This window comes from Bombina bombina, chromosome 3 (genome assembly GCF_027579735.1).
Source record: "Bombina bombina isolate aBomBom1 chromosome 3, aBomBom1.pri, whole genome shotgun sequence".
NCBI classification, from domain to species: Eukaryota; Metazoa; Chordata; class Amphibia; order Anura; family Bombinatoridae; genus Bombina; species Bombina bombina.
This window is the reverse complement of record NC_069501.1, coordinates 1,272,848,534-1,272,867,029: the sequence shown is the minus strand read 5'-3', so window position 1 is coordinate 1,272,867,029 and position 18,496 is coordinate 1,272,848,534. Positions and strand designations below refer to the sequence as shown.

At 40.4% G+C, this 18,496-nt stretch overlaps 1 protein-coding gene across 1 annotated transcript in view; it reads left to right on the top strand.

The window, feature by feature from the left end:
• Positions 1-17,501, top strand: part of LOC128654733 (sodium-dependent proline transporter-like) — a 142,763-nt gene extending 125,262 nt beyond the window's left edge. The window contains exons 11-15 of the mRNA XM_053708829.1: positions 595-729; positions 1,077-1,176; positions 2,657-2,775; positions 11,599-11,772; positions 16,246-17,501. Of these exons, the coding sequence (XP_053564804.1) occupies positions 595-729; positions 1,077-1,176; positions 2,657-2,775; positions 11,599-11,772; positions 16,246-16,404 (687 nt within the window). The 3' untranslated portion in view covers positions 16,405-17,501. The remainder of the gene's footprint in view (positions 1-594; positions 730-1,076; positions 1,177-2,656; positions 2,776-11,598; positions 11,773-16,245) is intronic.
• The last annotated feature ends 995 nt before the right edge of the window (positions 17,502-18,496 follow it).

The following is an 18,496-nucleotide window of genomic DNA, read 5'->3' as shown; positions in this document are numbered from 1 at the left end:
ATGTAGAGCAGCAATTTTAAGCAACTTTCTAATTTACTCCTATTATCAATTTTCCTTCGTTCTCTTGGTATCTTTATTTAAAAAGCAGGAATGTAAGCTTACGAGTGGGCCCATTTTTGGTTCAGCATCTGGGTAGCGCTTGCTGATTGGTGGCTAAATGCAGACACCAATCAGCAAGCACTATCCAGGGTACTGAACCAAAAATGGGCCGGCTTGCAAGCTTACATTTCTGGGTTTTTTTTCAAATAAAGATAGTAAGAGACCGAAGAAAAAATGATAATAGGCGTAAATTAGAGAGTTGCTTAAAATTGCTGCTCTATCTGAATCACGAAAGAAAAAAATGGGTTCAGTGTCCCTTTAACAAGGAACATGCAATCACAGACAATAGTTTCAGCCTCCTGTGGGCTTCTGGGAAAGAGGCTGCTCCCAGATTGGGACTTGTCCTAGGACAAGCTACTGAGCCATTGTTCATTCCTGGTTCTCTTTCTCTGAGGTCTGTCAGCAAATGACCCCTTAAGATAATGGTGTCTTAAAGAGTTAAACTGAGTGCCAGTCACACAGCTACATCTCACTCTGTGCCGCTCCCTCTTGCAGTTTGGTAACATGGAAGGAATCACTACTGCTGTGCTGGATGAGGTCCCATCCCTTCGGGAATGGAAGAAAAAGACTGTTTTCCTGGGCGCACTATGCTTCTTCTTCTATCTGATGGGTCTGTTGCTCATCACAGAGGTGAGAGGCCTGGCTGGAGCTTACCTGATATACAATGACTGCTCTGTGCGCAGCATTCTAAGCCCTTATAAATTCTTATGGAAAAAAGTGTCTGCTTTCTATGGCGCATTCATCTGCCTTTCTGTGTGCATGTGCTGGGGCATTTATTTAACGCCTTGGCTGCTAAGAACTTCACATTCAGGGGTAAATGTTATGTTGCTATATTAGTCCCCACAGCGAGCAGATATCTTTCCTTGATCATTATAAAATGTATGTGGGGCGCCATATTACCTACTTTAGATAAATCTAATGTCGCCTATGATAAAATGTAATGGGCATATTGTGTCCTGCCATCTCTCTCACCACAGGGGGGCATCTACTGGTTCACCCTGATAGATGCCTACAGCACCAGCTTTGGACTAATTATCATCACGCTTTTCATGTGTCTGGGCATTGCTTTCTTTTACGGTGAGTACTCCTGGCGCTAGTAGGATTAGATGCATTGTATACTCAATATGCACAAGGGATTGGCTGTAAAATCATATAAACAACAAACTCACAAGGTTTGTTTCTAGAACTAGAATTAAAGGGATAGGAAAGTCGAAATTAAACTTGCATGATTCAGAAAGAGCGGGTCATTTTAAGACACTTTTAAATCAACTTCTATTTTCAAATGTGCTTTGTTCTCTTGGTATCCATTGTTGATAAAGAATACGCACATATCCTACACCAGTGGGAGCTGCTGCTGATTGGTGCCTGCACACATTTGTCTCTTGTGATTGGCTAACTAGATGTATCAGCTAGCTGTCAGTAGTGCAATGCTGTTCCTTCAACAAAGGATAACAAGAGAATGAAGCAAATTTGATAATAGAAATAAATTGGAAAGTTGTTTAAAATGATATGTTCTATCCGAATCATAAAATAACATTTTTGAGTTTCCTGTTCGTTTAAAGTTTCCACGGCATGCGGCAGTACTTTATGAACAAGTCATTTGTCTATTTTATTATTTTCTTACTTTGTATAATAAATAATTAAAAAGACAGTTCTGAGTGCTGCATAATTATCTTTTGTGTGTGGGCTTAAAGGGACATTCCAATCAAAAAATCATTCTTTTATATGAAAGATCCGTATTTAAATATGTTGAAATTGTTTTCTTTGAATGAAAAGCTGAAGTAAAAGCTGCTTAAATTTTAAGTGAAACTAATACAGCAGCATTAGTTATGTCCTGCCAGTGCTCATTGGCTAATTGGACCTTCTACTTAAGCTGATTGGCTGATATGCACTTCCTGCCAGTGCTCATTGGCTGATTGGATGTCCTACTTAAGATGGTTGGCTGATATGCACTTCCTGCCAGTGCTCATCGGCTGATTGGATGTCCTACTTAAGCTGATTGGCTGATATGTACTTTGTGCCAGTCCAGTGCTCATTGGCTGATGGGTACTTTCCGCTAATGTTTAAATGCTTCTCTCTCATATCTATGATAAAAAAAATCAGAGTACAGTTTCTATTTTAGTGCTGAAAATATTCCATCTGGTTATTCCTTTTGTTAGTTCTGAAACATTCATTGTCACCTATAGAGGCAATAGCATCATGAAGAGCATTACAGCTAGGGTTGCCACCCGTCCCTTTAAATTACAGAACACTTATAAGTTACACATGCTGCAGGGTGTGCAGGGAGGAATATGAATAGTGCTGTCCAGAAACACAATACATGTTCCTCCCTTCACACCCTGCAGCATGTGTAACTCATAAGTGTCCAGGAAAACAAGGCTGAGGTGGTAATTACGGCCCCTCTATGATATAAACTCTTGAATAGACTTTTATTATTGCTTCCCCTCTTGTACAAATCATTCACAATGACCATAGTGGCTTCTAAGATGACATCAGAATGTAGCCAGTCAGGGGGGAGATGTGGCGATGACTTGATTTGTTGTTATCTGTTCCTCAGGTGTGAATCAGTTCTGCCAGGATATCATAGACATGGTCTGCAGATGTCCGCCCTGGTGCACCAAATTCCTTCTGTACTTTAAGGCCTGCTGGGTATTCTTCACCCCTGTCTTATTGCTGGTGGGTATCAGTCTAGTAAGTTCTACAACAGAGAATTTGTCAGAAATGAGATTATCATGAATTCATTGTTATAGTCACATAAGCAAATTCATTTCCTTTATAACAACAGTACAAAATATTTCATCTGATAGAACTGACTTTTTTTTTTAATTTAACCTTGTTGCAAAATATTCCGGAAACATTGAGCTGTAGATCCAACATGGCAGTATTTTAGTGAAGATATCCAGTCTACATCTGGTGCCCATACACTAGAGATAAACACATATGTTATGCAACTGTCGGAGTTTAAGTACAATTCCAGTCTACATCTGGTGTCCATACACTAGAGATAAACACAAACAGTATGTTATGCAACTGTCGGGGTTTAAGTACAATTCCAGTCTACATCTGGTGCCCATACACTAGAGACAAACACAAACAGTATGTTATGCAACTGTCGGAATTTAAGTACAATTCCAGTCTACATCTGGTGCCCATACACTAGAGATAAACACATATGTTATGCAACTGTCAGAGTTTAAGTACAATTCCAGTCTACATCTGGTGCCCATACACTAGAGATAAACACATACAGTATGTTATGCAACTGTCGGGGTTTAAGTACAATTCCAGTCTACATCTGGTGCCCATACACTAGAGACAAACACAAACAGTATGTTATGCAACTGTCGGAATTTAAGTACAATTCCAGTCTACATCTGGTGCCCATACACTAGAGATAAACACATACAGTATGTTATGCAACTGTCGGAATTTAAGTACAATTCCAGTCTACATCTGGTGCCCATACACTAGAGATAAACACATACAGTATGTTATGCAACTGTCGGAGTTTAAGTACAATTCCAGTCTACATCTGGTGCCCATACACTAGAGATAAACACAAACAGTATGCTATGCAACTGTCGGAGTTTAAGTACAATTCCAGTCTACATCTGGTGCCCATACACTAGAGATAAACACAAACAGTATGTTATGCAACTGTCGGAATTTAAGTACAATTCCAGTCTACATCTGGTGCCCATACACTAGAGATAAACACATATGCTATGCAACTGTCGGAGTTTAAGTACAATTCCAGTCTACATCTGGTGCCCATACACTAGAGATAAACACAAACAGTATGTTATGCAACTGTCGGGTTTTAAGTACAATTCCAGTCTACATCTGGTGCCCATACACTAGAGACAAACACAAACAGTATGTTATGCAACTGACGGAGTTTAAGTACAATTCCAGTCTACATCTGGTGCCCATACACTAGAGACAAACACAAACAGTATGTTATGCAACTGTCGGAGTTTAAGTACAATTCCAGTCTACATCTGGTGCCCATACAATAGAGACAAACACAAACAGTATGTTATGCAACTGTCTGAGTTTAAGTACAATTCCAGTCTACATCTGGTGCCCATACACTAGAGACAAACACAAACAGTATGTTATGCAACTGTCGGAGTTTAAGTACAATTCCAGTCTACATCTGGTGCCCATACACTAGAGATAAACACATACAGTATGTTATGCAACTGTCGGAGTTTAAGTACAATTCCAGTCTACATCTGGTGCCCATACACTAGAGATAAACACAAACAGTATGTTATGCAACTGTCGGAGTTTAAGTACAATTCCAGTCTACATCTGGTGCCCATACACTAGAGATAAACACATACAGTATGTTATGCAACTGTCGGAGTTTAAGTACAATTCCAGTCTACATCTGGTGCCCATACACTAGAGATAAACACATACAGTATGTTATGCAACTGTCGGAATTTAAGTACAATTCCAGTCTACATCTGGTGCCCATACACTAGAGATAAACACATACAGTATGCTATGCAACTGTCGGGGTTTAAGTACAATTCCAGTCTACATCTGGTGCCCATACACTAGAGACAAACACAAACAGTATGCTATGCAACTGTCGGAGTTTAAGTACAGTTCCAGTCTACATCTGGTGCCCATACACTAGAGATAAAAACAAACAGTATGTTATGCAACTGTCGGAGTTTAAGTACAATTCCAGTCTACATCTGGTGCCCATACACTAGAGACAAACACAAACAGTATGTTATGCAACTGTCGGAGTTTAAGTACAATTCCAGTCGACATCTGGTGCCCATACACTAGAGATAAACACATACAGTATGTTATGCCACTGTCGGAGTTTAAGTACAATTCCAGTCTACATCTGGTGCCCATACACTAGAGATAAACACATATGTTAAGCAACTGTCAGAGTTTAAGTACAATTCCAGTCTACATCTGGTGCCCATACACTAGAGATAAAAACAAACAGTATGTTATGCAACTGTCGGGGTTTAAGTACAATTCCAGTCTACATCTGGTGCCTATACACTAGAGACAAACACAAACAGTATGTTATGCAACTGTCGGAGTTTAAGTACAATTCCAATCTACATCTGGTGCCCATACACTAGAGACAAACACAAACAGTATGTTATGCAACTGTCGGAGTTTAAGTACAATTCCAGTCTGCATCTGGTGCCCATACACTAGAGATAAACACATATGTTATGCAACTGTCGGAATTTAAGTACAATTCCAGTCTACATCTGGTGCCCATACACTAGAGATAAACACATACAGTATGTTATGCAACTGTCGGAGTTTAAGTACAATTCCAGTCTACATCTGGTGCCCATACACTAGAGATAAACACATATGTTATGCAACTGTCGGAGTTTAAGTACAATTCCAGTCTACATCTGGTGCCCATACACTAGAGATAAACACATACAGTATGTTATGCAACTGTCAGAGTTTAAGTACAATTCCAGTCTACATCTGATGCCCATACACTAGAGACAAACACAAAAAGTATGTTATGCCACTGTCGGAGTTTAAGTACAATTCCAGTCTGCATCTGGTGCCCATACACTAGAGATAAACACATATGTTATGCAACTGTCGGGGTTTAAGTACAATTCCAGTCTACATCTGGTGCCCATACACTAGAGATAAACACAAACAGTATGTTATGCAACTGTCGGAGTTTAAGTACAATTCCAGTCTACATCTGGTGCCCATACACTAGAGATAAACACAAACAGTATATTATGCAACTGTCGGAATTTAAGTACAATTCCAGTCTACATCTGGTGCCCATACACTAGAGATAAACACAAACAGTATATTATGCAACTGTCGGAGTTTAAGTACAATTCCAGTCTACATCTGGTGCCCATACACTAGAGATAAACACAAACAGTATGTTATGCAACTGTCGGAATTTAAGTACAATTCCAGTCTACATCTGGTGCCCATACACTAGAGATAAACACATATGTTATGCAACTGTCGGAGTTTAAGTACAATTATAGTCTACATCTGGTGCCCATACACTAGAGATAAACACATACAGTATGTTATGCAACTGTCGGAGTTTAAGTACAATTCCAGTCTACATCTGGTGCCCATACACTAGAGATAAACACATATGTTATGCAACTGTCGGAGTTTAAGTACAATTCCAGTCTACATCTGGTGCCCATACACTAGAGATAAACACATACAGTATGTTATGCAACTGTCGGAGTTTAAGTACAATTCCAGTCTACATCTGGTGCCCATACACTAGAGATAAACACATATGTTATGCAACTGTCGGAGTTTAAGTACAATTCCAGTCTACATCTGGTGCCCATACACTAGAGATAAACACATACAGTATGTTATGCAACTGTCAGAGTTTAAGTACAATTCCAGTCTACATCTGGTGCCCATACACTAGACACAAACACAAACAGTATGTTATGCAACTGTCGGAGTTTAAGTACAATTCCAGTCTACATCTGATGCCCATACACTAGAGATAAACACAAACAGTATGCTATGCAACTGTCGGGGTTTAAGTACAATTCCAGTCTACATCTGATGCCCATACACTAGAGACAAACACAAACAGTATGTTATGCAACTGTCGGAGTTTAAGTACAATTCCAGTCTACATCTGGTGCCCATACACTAGAGACAAACACAAACAGTATGTTATGCAACTGTCGGAGTTTAAGTACAATTCCAGTCTACATCTGGTGCCCATACACTAGAGACAAACACAAACAGTATGTTATGCAACTGTCGGAGTTTAAGTACAATTCCAGTCTACATCTGGTGCCCATACACTAGAGATAAACACATACAGTATGTTATGCAACTGTCGGAGTTTAAGTACAATTGCAGTCTACATCTGGTGCCCATACACTAGAGATAAACACAAACAGTATGTTATGCAACTGTCGGGGTTTAAGTACAATTCCAGTCTACATCTGGTGCCCATACACTAGAGATAAACACAAACAGTATGTTATGCAACTGTCGGAATTTAAGTACAATTCCAGTCTACATCTGGTGCCCATACACTAGAGATAAACACATATGTTATGCAACTGTCGGAATTTAAGTACAATTCCAGTCTACATCTGGTGCCCATACACTAGAGATAAACACATACAGTATGTTATGCAACTGTCGGAGTTTAAGTACAATTCCAGTCTACATCTGGTGCCCATACACTAGAGATAAACACATACAGTATGTTATGCAACTGTCGGAGTTTAAGTACAATTCCAGTCTACATCTGGTGCCCATACACTAGAGATAAACACAAACAGTATGTTATGCAACTGTCGGGGTTTAAGTACAATTCCAGTCTACATCTGGTGCCCATACACTAGAGATAAACACAAACAGTATGTTATGCAACTGTCGGAATTTAAGTACAATTCCAGTCTACATCTGGTGCCCATACACTAGAGATAAACACATATGTTATGCAACTGTCGGAATTTAAGTACAATTCCAGTCTACATCTGGTGCCCATACACTAGAGATAAACACATACAGTATGTTATGCAACTGTCGGAATTTAAGTACAATTCCAGTCTACATCTGGTGCCCATACACTAGAGATAAACACATACAGTATGTTATGCAACTGTCGGAATTTAAGTACAATTCCAGTCTACATCTGGTGCCCATACACTAGAGATAAACACAAACAGTATGTTATGCAACTGTCGGAGTTTAAGTACAATTCCAGTCTACATCTGGTGCCCATACACTAGAGATAAACACAAACAGTATGTTATGCAACTGTCGGAGTTTAAGTACAATTCCAGTCTACATCTGGTGCCCATAGACTAGAGACAAACACAAACAGTATGTTATGCAACTGTCGGGGTTTAAGTACAATTCCAGTCTACATCTGGTGCCCATACACTAGAGATAAACACAAACAGTATGTTATGCAACTGTCGGAGTTTAAGTACAATTCCAGTCTACATCTGGTGCCCATACACTAGAGATAAACACATACAGTATGTTATGCAACTGTCGGAGTTTAAGTACAATTCCAGTCTACATCTGGTGCCCATACACTAGAGACAAACACAAACAGTATGCTATGCAACTGTCTGGGTTTAAGTACAATTCCAGTCTACATCTGGTGCCCATACACTAGAGACAAACACAAACAGTATGTTATGCAACTGTCGGAGTTTAAGTACAATTTCAATATTTATCAAACTTAGTCTTGGACAATCCAGAAATATTCAGTTAAGTGACCGACACAATCCCCACAGGAGACAGATTTTTTTCCCCTTATATCTGTGGGTTTAACTGATTCATGTAGTGGCCACTTCCTCAGTATTTGGTGCTTGATACATAGATGTCTGAAGGAGTCTGCACCCAGGGGTCTAGTGGGTAATCACATGGTTAGCAGAGCCCGGGTTATTGCTTTATTTTCTGTTATTATCAAGCACAACTGCAACAGACACAATAGAGCTTCTTCTGCCTCAGCTGATCTGTAGGATCATTCCCTACTGTAAGAGTCTGTAACTGAATGATTCTGCCTTATTATTACACAATGCAAGACCCAGTGTAAAGCATATGTTAGCAAGCCAGGATCTTCTCCTGTAGCAGTGACTGCGAGCTTTGGCACTCCACATATTCCAGAACTACAGTTCCCATGATGCTAAGGTACTGTGGATAATGGGAAATGTAGTTCTGAAACATCTGGAGCACCAAAGTTCACTATCACTGCTCTGTAGGCTTCCCACAGTTGTCCCTCAGCAGCAGTAGCAGATGCACAGAGTGCTGCAGCATTTTGTACTCGGGTCAAGTTAAAGGGAAACTGAACCCAAATTGTTTTCTGATTCAGATAGAGCAGCAATTTTAAACAGCTTTCCAATTTACTCCAATTTTCAAATTTTCTTTGTTCTCTTGGTATCTTTATTTGAAAAAACAGGAATGTAAGCTTAGGAGCCAGCCCATTCAACAGATTTCCTGCGTATAAGCATCATATGGTAGCTCAGATCATATTGTTTTTTCCCCTAGAGATTTAGTAAAACCAATCAAATGAATGTAAACACAAACCAATCAAATGAATGTAAACACAAACCAATCATAAGAGACAGGCTCACTGCACACGGGCATTACTGGGACAGGCTCACTGCACACGGGCATTACTGGGACAGGCTCACTGCACGCGGGCATTACTGGGACAGGCTCACTGCACGCGGGCATTACTGGGACAGGCTCACTGCACACGGGCATTACTGGGACAGGCTCACTGCACGCGGGCATTACTGGGACAGGCTCACTGCACGCGGGCATTACTGGGACAGGCTCACTGCACGCGGGCATTACTGGGACAGGCTCACTGCACGCGGGCATTACTGGGACAGGCTCACTGCACGCGGGCATTACTGGGACAGGCTCACTGCACACGGGCATTACTGGGACAGGCTCACTGCACGCGGGCATTACTGGGACAGGCTCACTGTACGCGGGCATTACTGGGACAGGCTCACTGCACGCGGGCATTACTGGGACAGGCTCACTGCACACGGGCATTACTGGGACAGGCTCACTGCACACGGGCATTACTGGGACAGGCTCACTGTACGCGGGCATTACTGGGACAGGCTCACTGCACGCGGGCATTACTGGGACAGGCTCACTGCACGCGGGCATTACTGGGACAGGCTCACTGCACGCGGGCATTACTGGGACAGGCTCACTGCACACGGGCATTACTGGGACAGGCTCACTGTACGCGGGCATTACTGGGACAGGCTCACTGCACGCGGGCATTACTGGGACAGGCTCACTGTACGCGGGCATTACTGGGACAGGCTCACTGCACACGGGCATTACTGGGACAGGCTCACTGCACACGGGCATTACTGGGACAGGCTCACTGTACGCGGGCATTACTGGGACAGGCTCACTGCACGCGGGCATTACTGGGACAGGCTCACTGCACGCGGGCATTACTGGGACAGGCTCACTGCACGCGGGCATTACTGGGACAGGCTCACTGCACACGGGCATTACTGGGACAGGCTCACTGCACACGGGCATTACTGGGACAGGCTCACTGCACACGGGCATTACTGGGACAGGCTCACTGCACGCGGGCATTACTGGGACAGGCTCACTGTACGCGGGCATTACTGGGACAGGCTCACTGTACGCGGGCATTACTGGGACAGGCTCACTGCACACGGGCATTACTGGGACAGGCTCACTGTACGCGGGCATTACTGGGACAGGCTCACTGTACGCGGGCATTACTGGGACAGGCTCACTGTACGCGGGCATTACTGGGACAGGCTCACTGTACGCGGGCATTACTGGGACAGGCTCACTGCACACGGGCATTACTGGGACAGGCTCACTGCACACGGGCATTACTGGGACAGGCTCACTGCACACGGGCATTACTGGGACAGGCTCACTGCACACGGGCATTACTGGGAGTGTTTATTCATTCAATATTAATGATGGTGTCTAAGGTGCTTCTTTAAAAAATCATCCACAAACGAACAGATTTAATTTGTACAAAAGGTGCATAGTTTAAACATTTTGTTTATAGAATATTTTTTTATTGGAAAGAGGAGACATAATACATTGTTTAAAGAATAGTTTAACGCTGAGCATGTTTATTACTAACATAAGAACTGAGCATGCACTAAACCATTAAAGGGACAGGAAACCCCCAAATTGGCTTTCATGATTTGGATAGAACATACAATTTTAAACAACTTTCCAATTTACGTCTATTATCAAATTTGCTTTGTTCGCTTGTTATCCTTTGCTGAAGGAACAGCATTGCACTACTGTCAGCTAGTTGAACACATCTAGTTAGCCAATCACAAGAGACAAATGTGTGAAGGCACCAATCAGCAGTTAGCTCCCACTAGGATATGTGCGTATTAATTTTCAACAAGGGATTACAAGAGAACAAAGCACATTTGAAATTAGAAAGGAATTTAAAAGTGACTTAAAATGACCGGCTCTATCTGAGTCCTGCAAGTTTAAGTTTGACTTAAAATTGCCAAATTGTGACCCTCAAAGCAGTGGGTTTGGGTGCGGTCAAGGCTGTAAAAGCCCCTTAACATGAGAATTAAAGGAAAATAAAACGATCATTTTTCTTTCGTGATTATAAAAAATGTTTTAATTTACTCCTATTATCAAATTTTCTTGATATCCTTTGTTGAAGGAGCAACAATGCACTACTGGGAGCTAGCTGAACACACTGGTAAGCCAATAACAAGAGGATACCAAGTTAAAAAAGCAAATTAGATCATAGAAATAAATTGGAAAGTTGTTTATGACAAATGATGAAAGCAAACGTTTCGGTTTAATATCCCTTTAAGATGGAAAGGGCCAATACATGAGTGAAACCGTATCTCGCGTATCAGCGCTTGCTTATTTTGATATTATACAAAGTGATTGTTTAGACAAAACTGAGAATTCTAATTTGTGTAAATCTTTGTGTTTTCTCTTCCCCAGTTTATCCTGTTCTATATCTTCCTGGAGATGTACAACACGCCTCTGCGGTACGGGCACTATGAGTACCCCCGCTGGGGGAAGGCGCTGGGTATCTGTATGGGGGCCCTCTGCTGCCTTCAGATTCCTATCTGGGCTGGAGTGGCCATCTTTAAAGAGTCTGGGACACTGAGTGATGTAAGTACAAAGTGCAATTCAATTACATTAGTTTCCCAAAATATCCATTATATTAGCACAGTTTGTTCTGTAAACTAGACCTATATATATAGACCAATGAGCATCCATCCCACAGACCACTACTGTACACTAGATCTATATATATAGACCAATGAGCATCCATCCCACAGACCACTACTGTACACTAGATCTATATATATATAGACCAATGAGCATCCATCCCACAGACCACTACTGTACACTAGACCTATATATATAGACCAATGAGCATCCATCCCACAGACCACTACTGTACACTAGATCTATATATATAGACCAATGAGCATCCATCCCACAGACCACTACTGTACAATAGACCTATATATATATATATATATATATATAGACCAATGAGCATCCATCCTACAGACCACTACTGTACAATAGACCTATATATATATATATATATATATATAGACCGATGAGCTTCTATCCCACAGACCACTACTGGACAGTAGACCTATATATATATATATATATATAGACCAATGAGCATCCATCCCACAGACCACTACTGTACAATAAACCTATATATATATATATATATATATATATATATATATATATATAGACCAATGAGCTTCTATCCCACAGACCACTACTGGACAATAGACCTATATATAGACCAATGAGCTTCTATCCCACAGACCACTACTGTACAATAGACCTATATATAGACCAATGAGCTTCTATCCCACAGACTACTACTGTACAATAGACGAATGAGCTTCTATCCCACAGACCACTACTGTACACGAGACCTATACATAGAGACCAATGAGCTTCTATTCCACAGACCACTACTGTACAATAGACCTTTCTATAGACCAATGAGCTTCTATCCCACAGAACACTTCTGTACACGAGACCTATACATAGAGACCAATGAGCTTCTATTCCACAGACCACTACTGTACAATAGACCTATATATAGAGACCAATGAGCTTCTATTCCACAGACCACTACTGTACAATAGACCTATATATATATATATATATATATATATATATATATATATATATATATATATATATATATAGACCAATGAGCTTCTATCCCACAGACCACTACTGTACAATAGACCTATATATAGACCAATGAGCTTCTATCCCACAGACCACTACTGTACAATAGACCTATATATAGACCAATGAGCTTCTATCCCACAGACTGCTACTGTACAATAGACGAATGAGCTTCTATCCCACAGACCACTACTGTACAATAGACCTTTCTATAGACCAATGAGCTTCTATCCCACAGACCACTTCTGTACACGAGACCTATACATAGAGACCAATGAGCTTCTATCCCACAGACCACTACTGTACAATAGACCTATATATAGACCAATGAGCTTCTATCCCACAGACCACTACTGTACAATAGACCTATATATAGACCAATGAGCTTCTATCCCACAGACTGCTACTGTACAATAGACGAATGAGCTTCTATCCCACAGACCACTACTGTACAATAGACCTTTCTATAGACCAATGAGCTTCTATCCCACAGACCACTTCTGTACACGAGACCTATACATAGAGACCAATGAGCTTCTATTCCACAGACCACTACTGTACAATAGACCTATATATATATATATATATATATCCTCCAAAGAGAGATAAGCACAGTCTTACATTACCACAACTGCCAGGGTGCACTTCATATAAATTGTATCCATTCCTCGTTTGCAAGAAGGCACTCACTGGTCTTTAGTAAAAAAAAAACTTTTAATTCATAGATTTAAAAAGCAATTACATCCATAACGTTTCGATGTCGTTATGACATCTTTGTCAAATGTTCTGCTAACATCACCAATATAGGACAAACATGTTTCCAAAGTAGAAAATCGCTACTTTGGAAACATGTTTGTCCTATATAACGTTTCGATGTCATAACGACATCGAAACGTTATGGATGTAATTGCTTTTTAAATCTATGAATTAAAAGTTGTTTTTTACTAAAGACCAGTGAGTGCCTTCTTGCAAACGAGGAATATATATATATATATATATATATATATATATATATATATATACCAATGAGCTTCTATCCCACAGACCACTACTGTACAATAGACCTATATATAGAGACCAATGAGCTTCTATCCCACAGACCACTACTGTACAATATACCTATATATATATATACAGTGGATATAAAATGTCTACACACCCCTGTTAAAATGTCAGGTTTCTGTGATGAAAAAAAAATGAGACAAAGATAAATCATTTCAGAACTTTTTCCACCTTTAATGTGACCTATAAACTGTACAACTCAATTGAAAAACAAACTGAAATCTTTTAGGTAAATGGAAATAAGAATAAAAAACTAAAATAATATGGTTGCATAAGTGTGAACACCCTTAAACTAATACTTTATTGAAGCACCTTTTGATTTTATTACAGCACTCAGTCTTTTGGGTATGATTTTTTCAGCATGGCACATCTTCGCTTGGCAAGATTTGCCCACTCTTCTTTGCAAAAACACTCTAAATCTGTCAGATTGTGAGGGCATCTCCTGTGCACAGCCCTCTTCAGATCACCCCACAGATTTTGAATTGGATTCAGGTCTGGGCTCTGGCTGGGCCATCCCAAAACTTTAATCTTCTTCTGGTGAAGTCATTCCTTTATTGATTTGGATGTATGCTTTGGGTCGTTGTCATGCTGAAAGATGAAGTTCCTCTTCATGTTCAGCTTTCTAGCAGAAGTCTGAAGGTTTTGTGCCAATATTGTCTGGTATTTGGAACTATTCTTTATTCCCTCTACCTTGACTAAGGCCCCAGTTCCAGCTGAAGAAAAACAGCCCCAACGCATGATGCTGACACCACCATGCTTCCCTGTGGGTATGGTGTTCATTTGGTGATATGCAGTGTTGTTTTTGCGACAAACATATCTTTTGGAATTATGGCCAAAAAGTTCAACTTTGGTTTCATCAGACCAGAACACCTTTTGCAACATGCTTTTGGGAAACTTCAGATGTGTTTTTGCAAAATTTAGCCGGGCTTGGATGGTTTTTTTTGTAAGAAAAGGCTTTCATCTTGCCACTCTACCCTATAGCCCAGACATATGAAGAATATGGGCGATTGTTGTCACATGTACCACACAGCCAGTACTTGCCAGATATTCCTGCAGCTCCTTTAATGTTGCTGTAGGCCTCTTGGCAGCCTCCCAGAGCAGTTTTCTTCTCGTCTTTTCATCAATTTTGGAGGGACATCCAATTCTTGGTAATGTCACTGTTGCACCATATTTTCTTCACTTGATGATGACGGTCTTCACTGTGTTCCATTGTATATCTAATGCCTTGGAAATTCTTTTGTACCCTTCTCCTGACTGATACCTTTTAACAATGAGATTCCTCTGATGCTTTAGAAGCTCTCTGCGGACCATGGCTTTTGCTGTAGGATGCGACTAACAAAATCTCAGGAAAGACCAAATAGAACAGCTGAACTTTATTTGGGGTTAATCAGAGGCACTTTAAATGATGACAGGTGTGTACTGACTCCTATTTAACATGGTTTTGAATGTGATTGCTTAATTCTGAACACAGCTACATCCCCAGTTATAAAAGGGTGTTCACACTTATGCAACCACATTATTTTTTTTTTTTATTTTTTTATTTCTCTTTACCTTAAAGATTTCAGTTTGTTTTTCAATTGAGTTGTACAGTTTATAGGTCACATTAAAGGTGGAAAAAGATATGAAATGATTTATCTTTGTCTCATTTTTTTGCATCACAGAAACCTGACATTTTAACAGGGGTGTGTAGACTTTTTATATCCACTATATATATAGACCAATGATCTTCTATCCCACAGACCTCTATTGTACAATAGACCTATATATAGACCAATGAGCTTCTATCCCACAGACCTCTATTGTACAATAGACCTATATATAGACCAATGAGCTTCTATCCCACAGACCTCTATTGTACAATAGACCTATATATAGACCAATGAGCTTCTATCCCACAGACCTCTATTGTACAATAGACCTATATATATAGACCAATGAGCTTCTATCCCACAGACCTCTATTGTACAATAGACCTATATATAGACCAATGAGCTTCTATCCCACAGACCTCTATTGTACAATAGACCTATATATAGACCAATGAGCTTCTATCCCACAGACTGCTACTGTACAATAGACCTATATATAGACCAATGAGCTTCTATCCCACAGACCTCTATTGTACAATAGACCTATATATAGACTCATGGGAAATGACCAAGAGGAAGTGGGAAATTTGATAGTAGATGTAGAGTTCTCTTTTATATGAACCATCAAGGTTTTTTCATGGCTCTTAAACTTAAACTGTTTTCTTCATCCAAAATGTTTAAATAATGCTTTGTTATATGCATGGCCTGTAGCACTTGTGATCGATATTCACTAAAGCTCACTCTCCATTCTTTATAGAGATTCAAAAATTCTATCCGTCCTTTAAACTCCTGGCGCACCTCGAATGGTCAGCGGGAACAGATCAGTGGGATCATAGATGTCCCCTACACTGTCAACCTGACAGATCAAGACTTCAATGACCCAGTGTGGCAGACAGGGGGCAGCAGTGAGGCCTGATGGGAGAGATTATTTGACCCTAGGTGGATAATGGCACCTGGGGCAAGGAAAGTCTGAGAGACGTAAACGGATGGCACAAGACACCTTGCACTTTCAGGACAAATACCTCATATAGTAAAGCAATAACCAAGCCAAACCCAGGAATACGCAAGACAAGACTTTAGAGAGCTGGCTGACATCATTGTATGGTCAGGCACCACATTGTACAGCTGTGCCAAGCCCATGAGATGGTTTGTGTAGAGTGACACCTACAGTGATGACCCTAGGCCAAGATAAATGACTGTTTCCCATCAGCTGATCCATTGTGACTCATAGACAATTACGTCCTCTTGGTGTTTTGAGGACAGACGTGGGCATTAGTCTTCTGCGCTGCTGGCTCACTGGTCTCCTGACCCTCAGGACTGGGCACTTGTAATGTCCCTCAAAACAAATCTCAAGTTGATCCAGGAGCAGAACAGATGTAAAATTGCTCTTCCGATTTGTTGCTAAGGTTAATCTGGGGCATTTTTACACTGTATGTGCCAAACCAAAGCACAGTGAGTTGTCTGTATACTGTCATCAGCCCCTAAGTATGGGGGAGGTATAGAGTAACATTACTGGGGTTTTAAGCAGCAAAATACTGTCTACTACCTCTAAGGTCTTCGTACTTCTAAGTACCTTTTAAAGGGACTTTAAACTCAAAGTTTCATTGTCCATAAAATGTATAATAATGTGCAGTAAACAAACTTTTTTTTCAATATTACTTTTATTATTTATTGTGCCTGTAATTTACCTCTGAAAAAAGCGGTTCTACTACCAAAGAGATTGTAGCGGATCCTGCGGACTTCAAAACTCTAACTCTGCTACATCTCAACCAGCACCAGCAGTTGTTTGATTAATGCAGAATCTCATTTGTATCTGCCCCTAAATAGCCACAAAAGAAGAAACACAATTAACATACTATAGAGGCTTTTCAAGTGGTGTCTCCCTGGTCTGCAGAACAAATTTAAGCAACCAGTAGGTCTGCATGCACAATTTATGTATTTTATATAAGTTGTCATTTTGTTAAATGGACAATCTAGTCAAAATTAAACGTTATGCTCACTCCTGTGAAGTTACTTATGAGTCAGCACTGATTGGCTTAAATGTAAGTCTGTCAATAGAACTGAGATGAGGGGGAAGTCTGCAGAGGCTTAACGGTAATCACAGAGGCAAAAAGTATATTAATATAACCGTGTTGGTTATGCAAAAATGGTAAATGGGTAATAAAGGGATTATCTACATTTTTAAACAATAACAAGTCTGGAGTAGACTGTCCCTTATAAACTGGGCATATATGCCATGCAAGATGCATGTGCTATTGTCACACTAGTGTGTGAGGTACATTAGACCCTCGCACACAGATACACAAGGCTACAGGTAAAACACATAAACCACACGCTGTGTAGATATAGAACAGTAACGTGGCGCAGCAGCTGCTGAGGAATAAGGAACATCCCATAAAATGACAAAGCTAAATATTAGGGTGCCAGGGGAACAGCTGGGAATAGGGTTGCCACCTTTTGCCCAGAGATTTCCTGGACTATTTGAGGGTGTGTGGTGTGGGTGTGGTGTGGGTGTGGCCTCATGTGAAAATGACACAAATGAAACGCATGCTGCCCTTAAATTATCATAAAAAGTGACAATAAAAATAAATATTAGTCATACAGATGTCATTGCCTGCGTTATAGTAAGTACAACTAAAATAGAAATATATAGATGTAACTATGCAAGCATGGCTATGTATTTACAGTAAGATTTCCTTCAGCAAGTACCTAACTCCGGCCCCAGGCAGATCACAGAAATAGTGGGGCCCTGAGAACCTTTTGGAACAAGATCTGGCTTCAATCGGTCTGGCAAGCAGTTTGCACAATTAAAGGGACATTCTGTCAAACTTTAAATGCTCATAGATGAATAACATATTGGAATATAAACATATTTATTATATAAATGTATCGGCAAAAACTCTTCTAGTAAAAGTTATCGCTGTTTTAGTGTTAACATTTTCCTCTGCACGTGCATGTGAAGCATAGCTAGATATTCTCAGTGTACCAGCATTTTAAATACTGCAGCT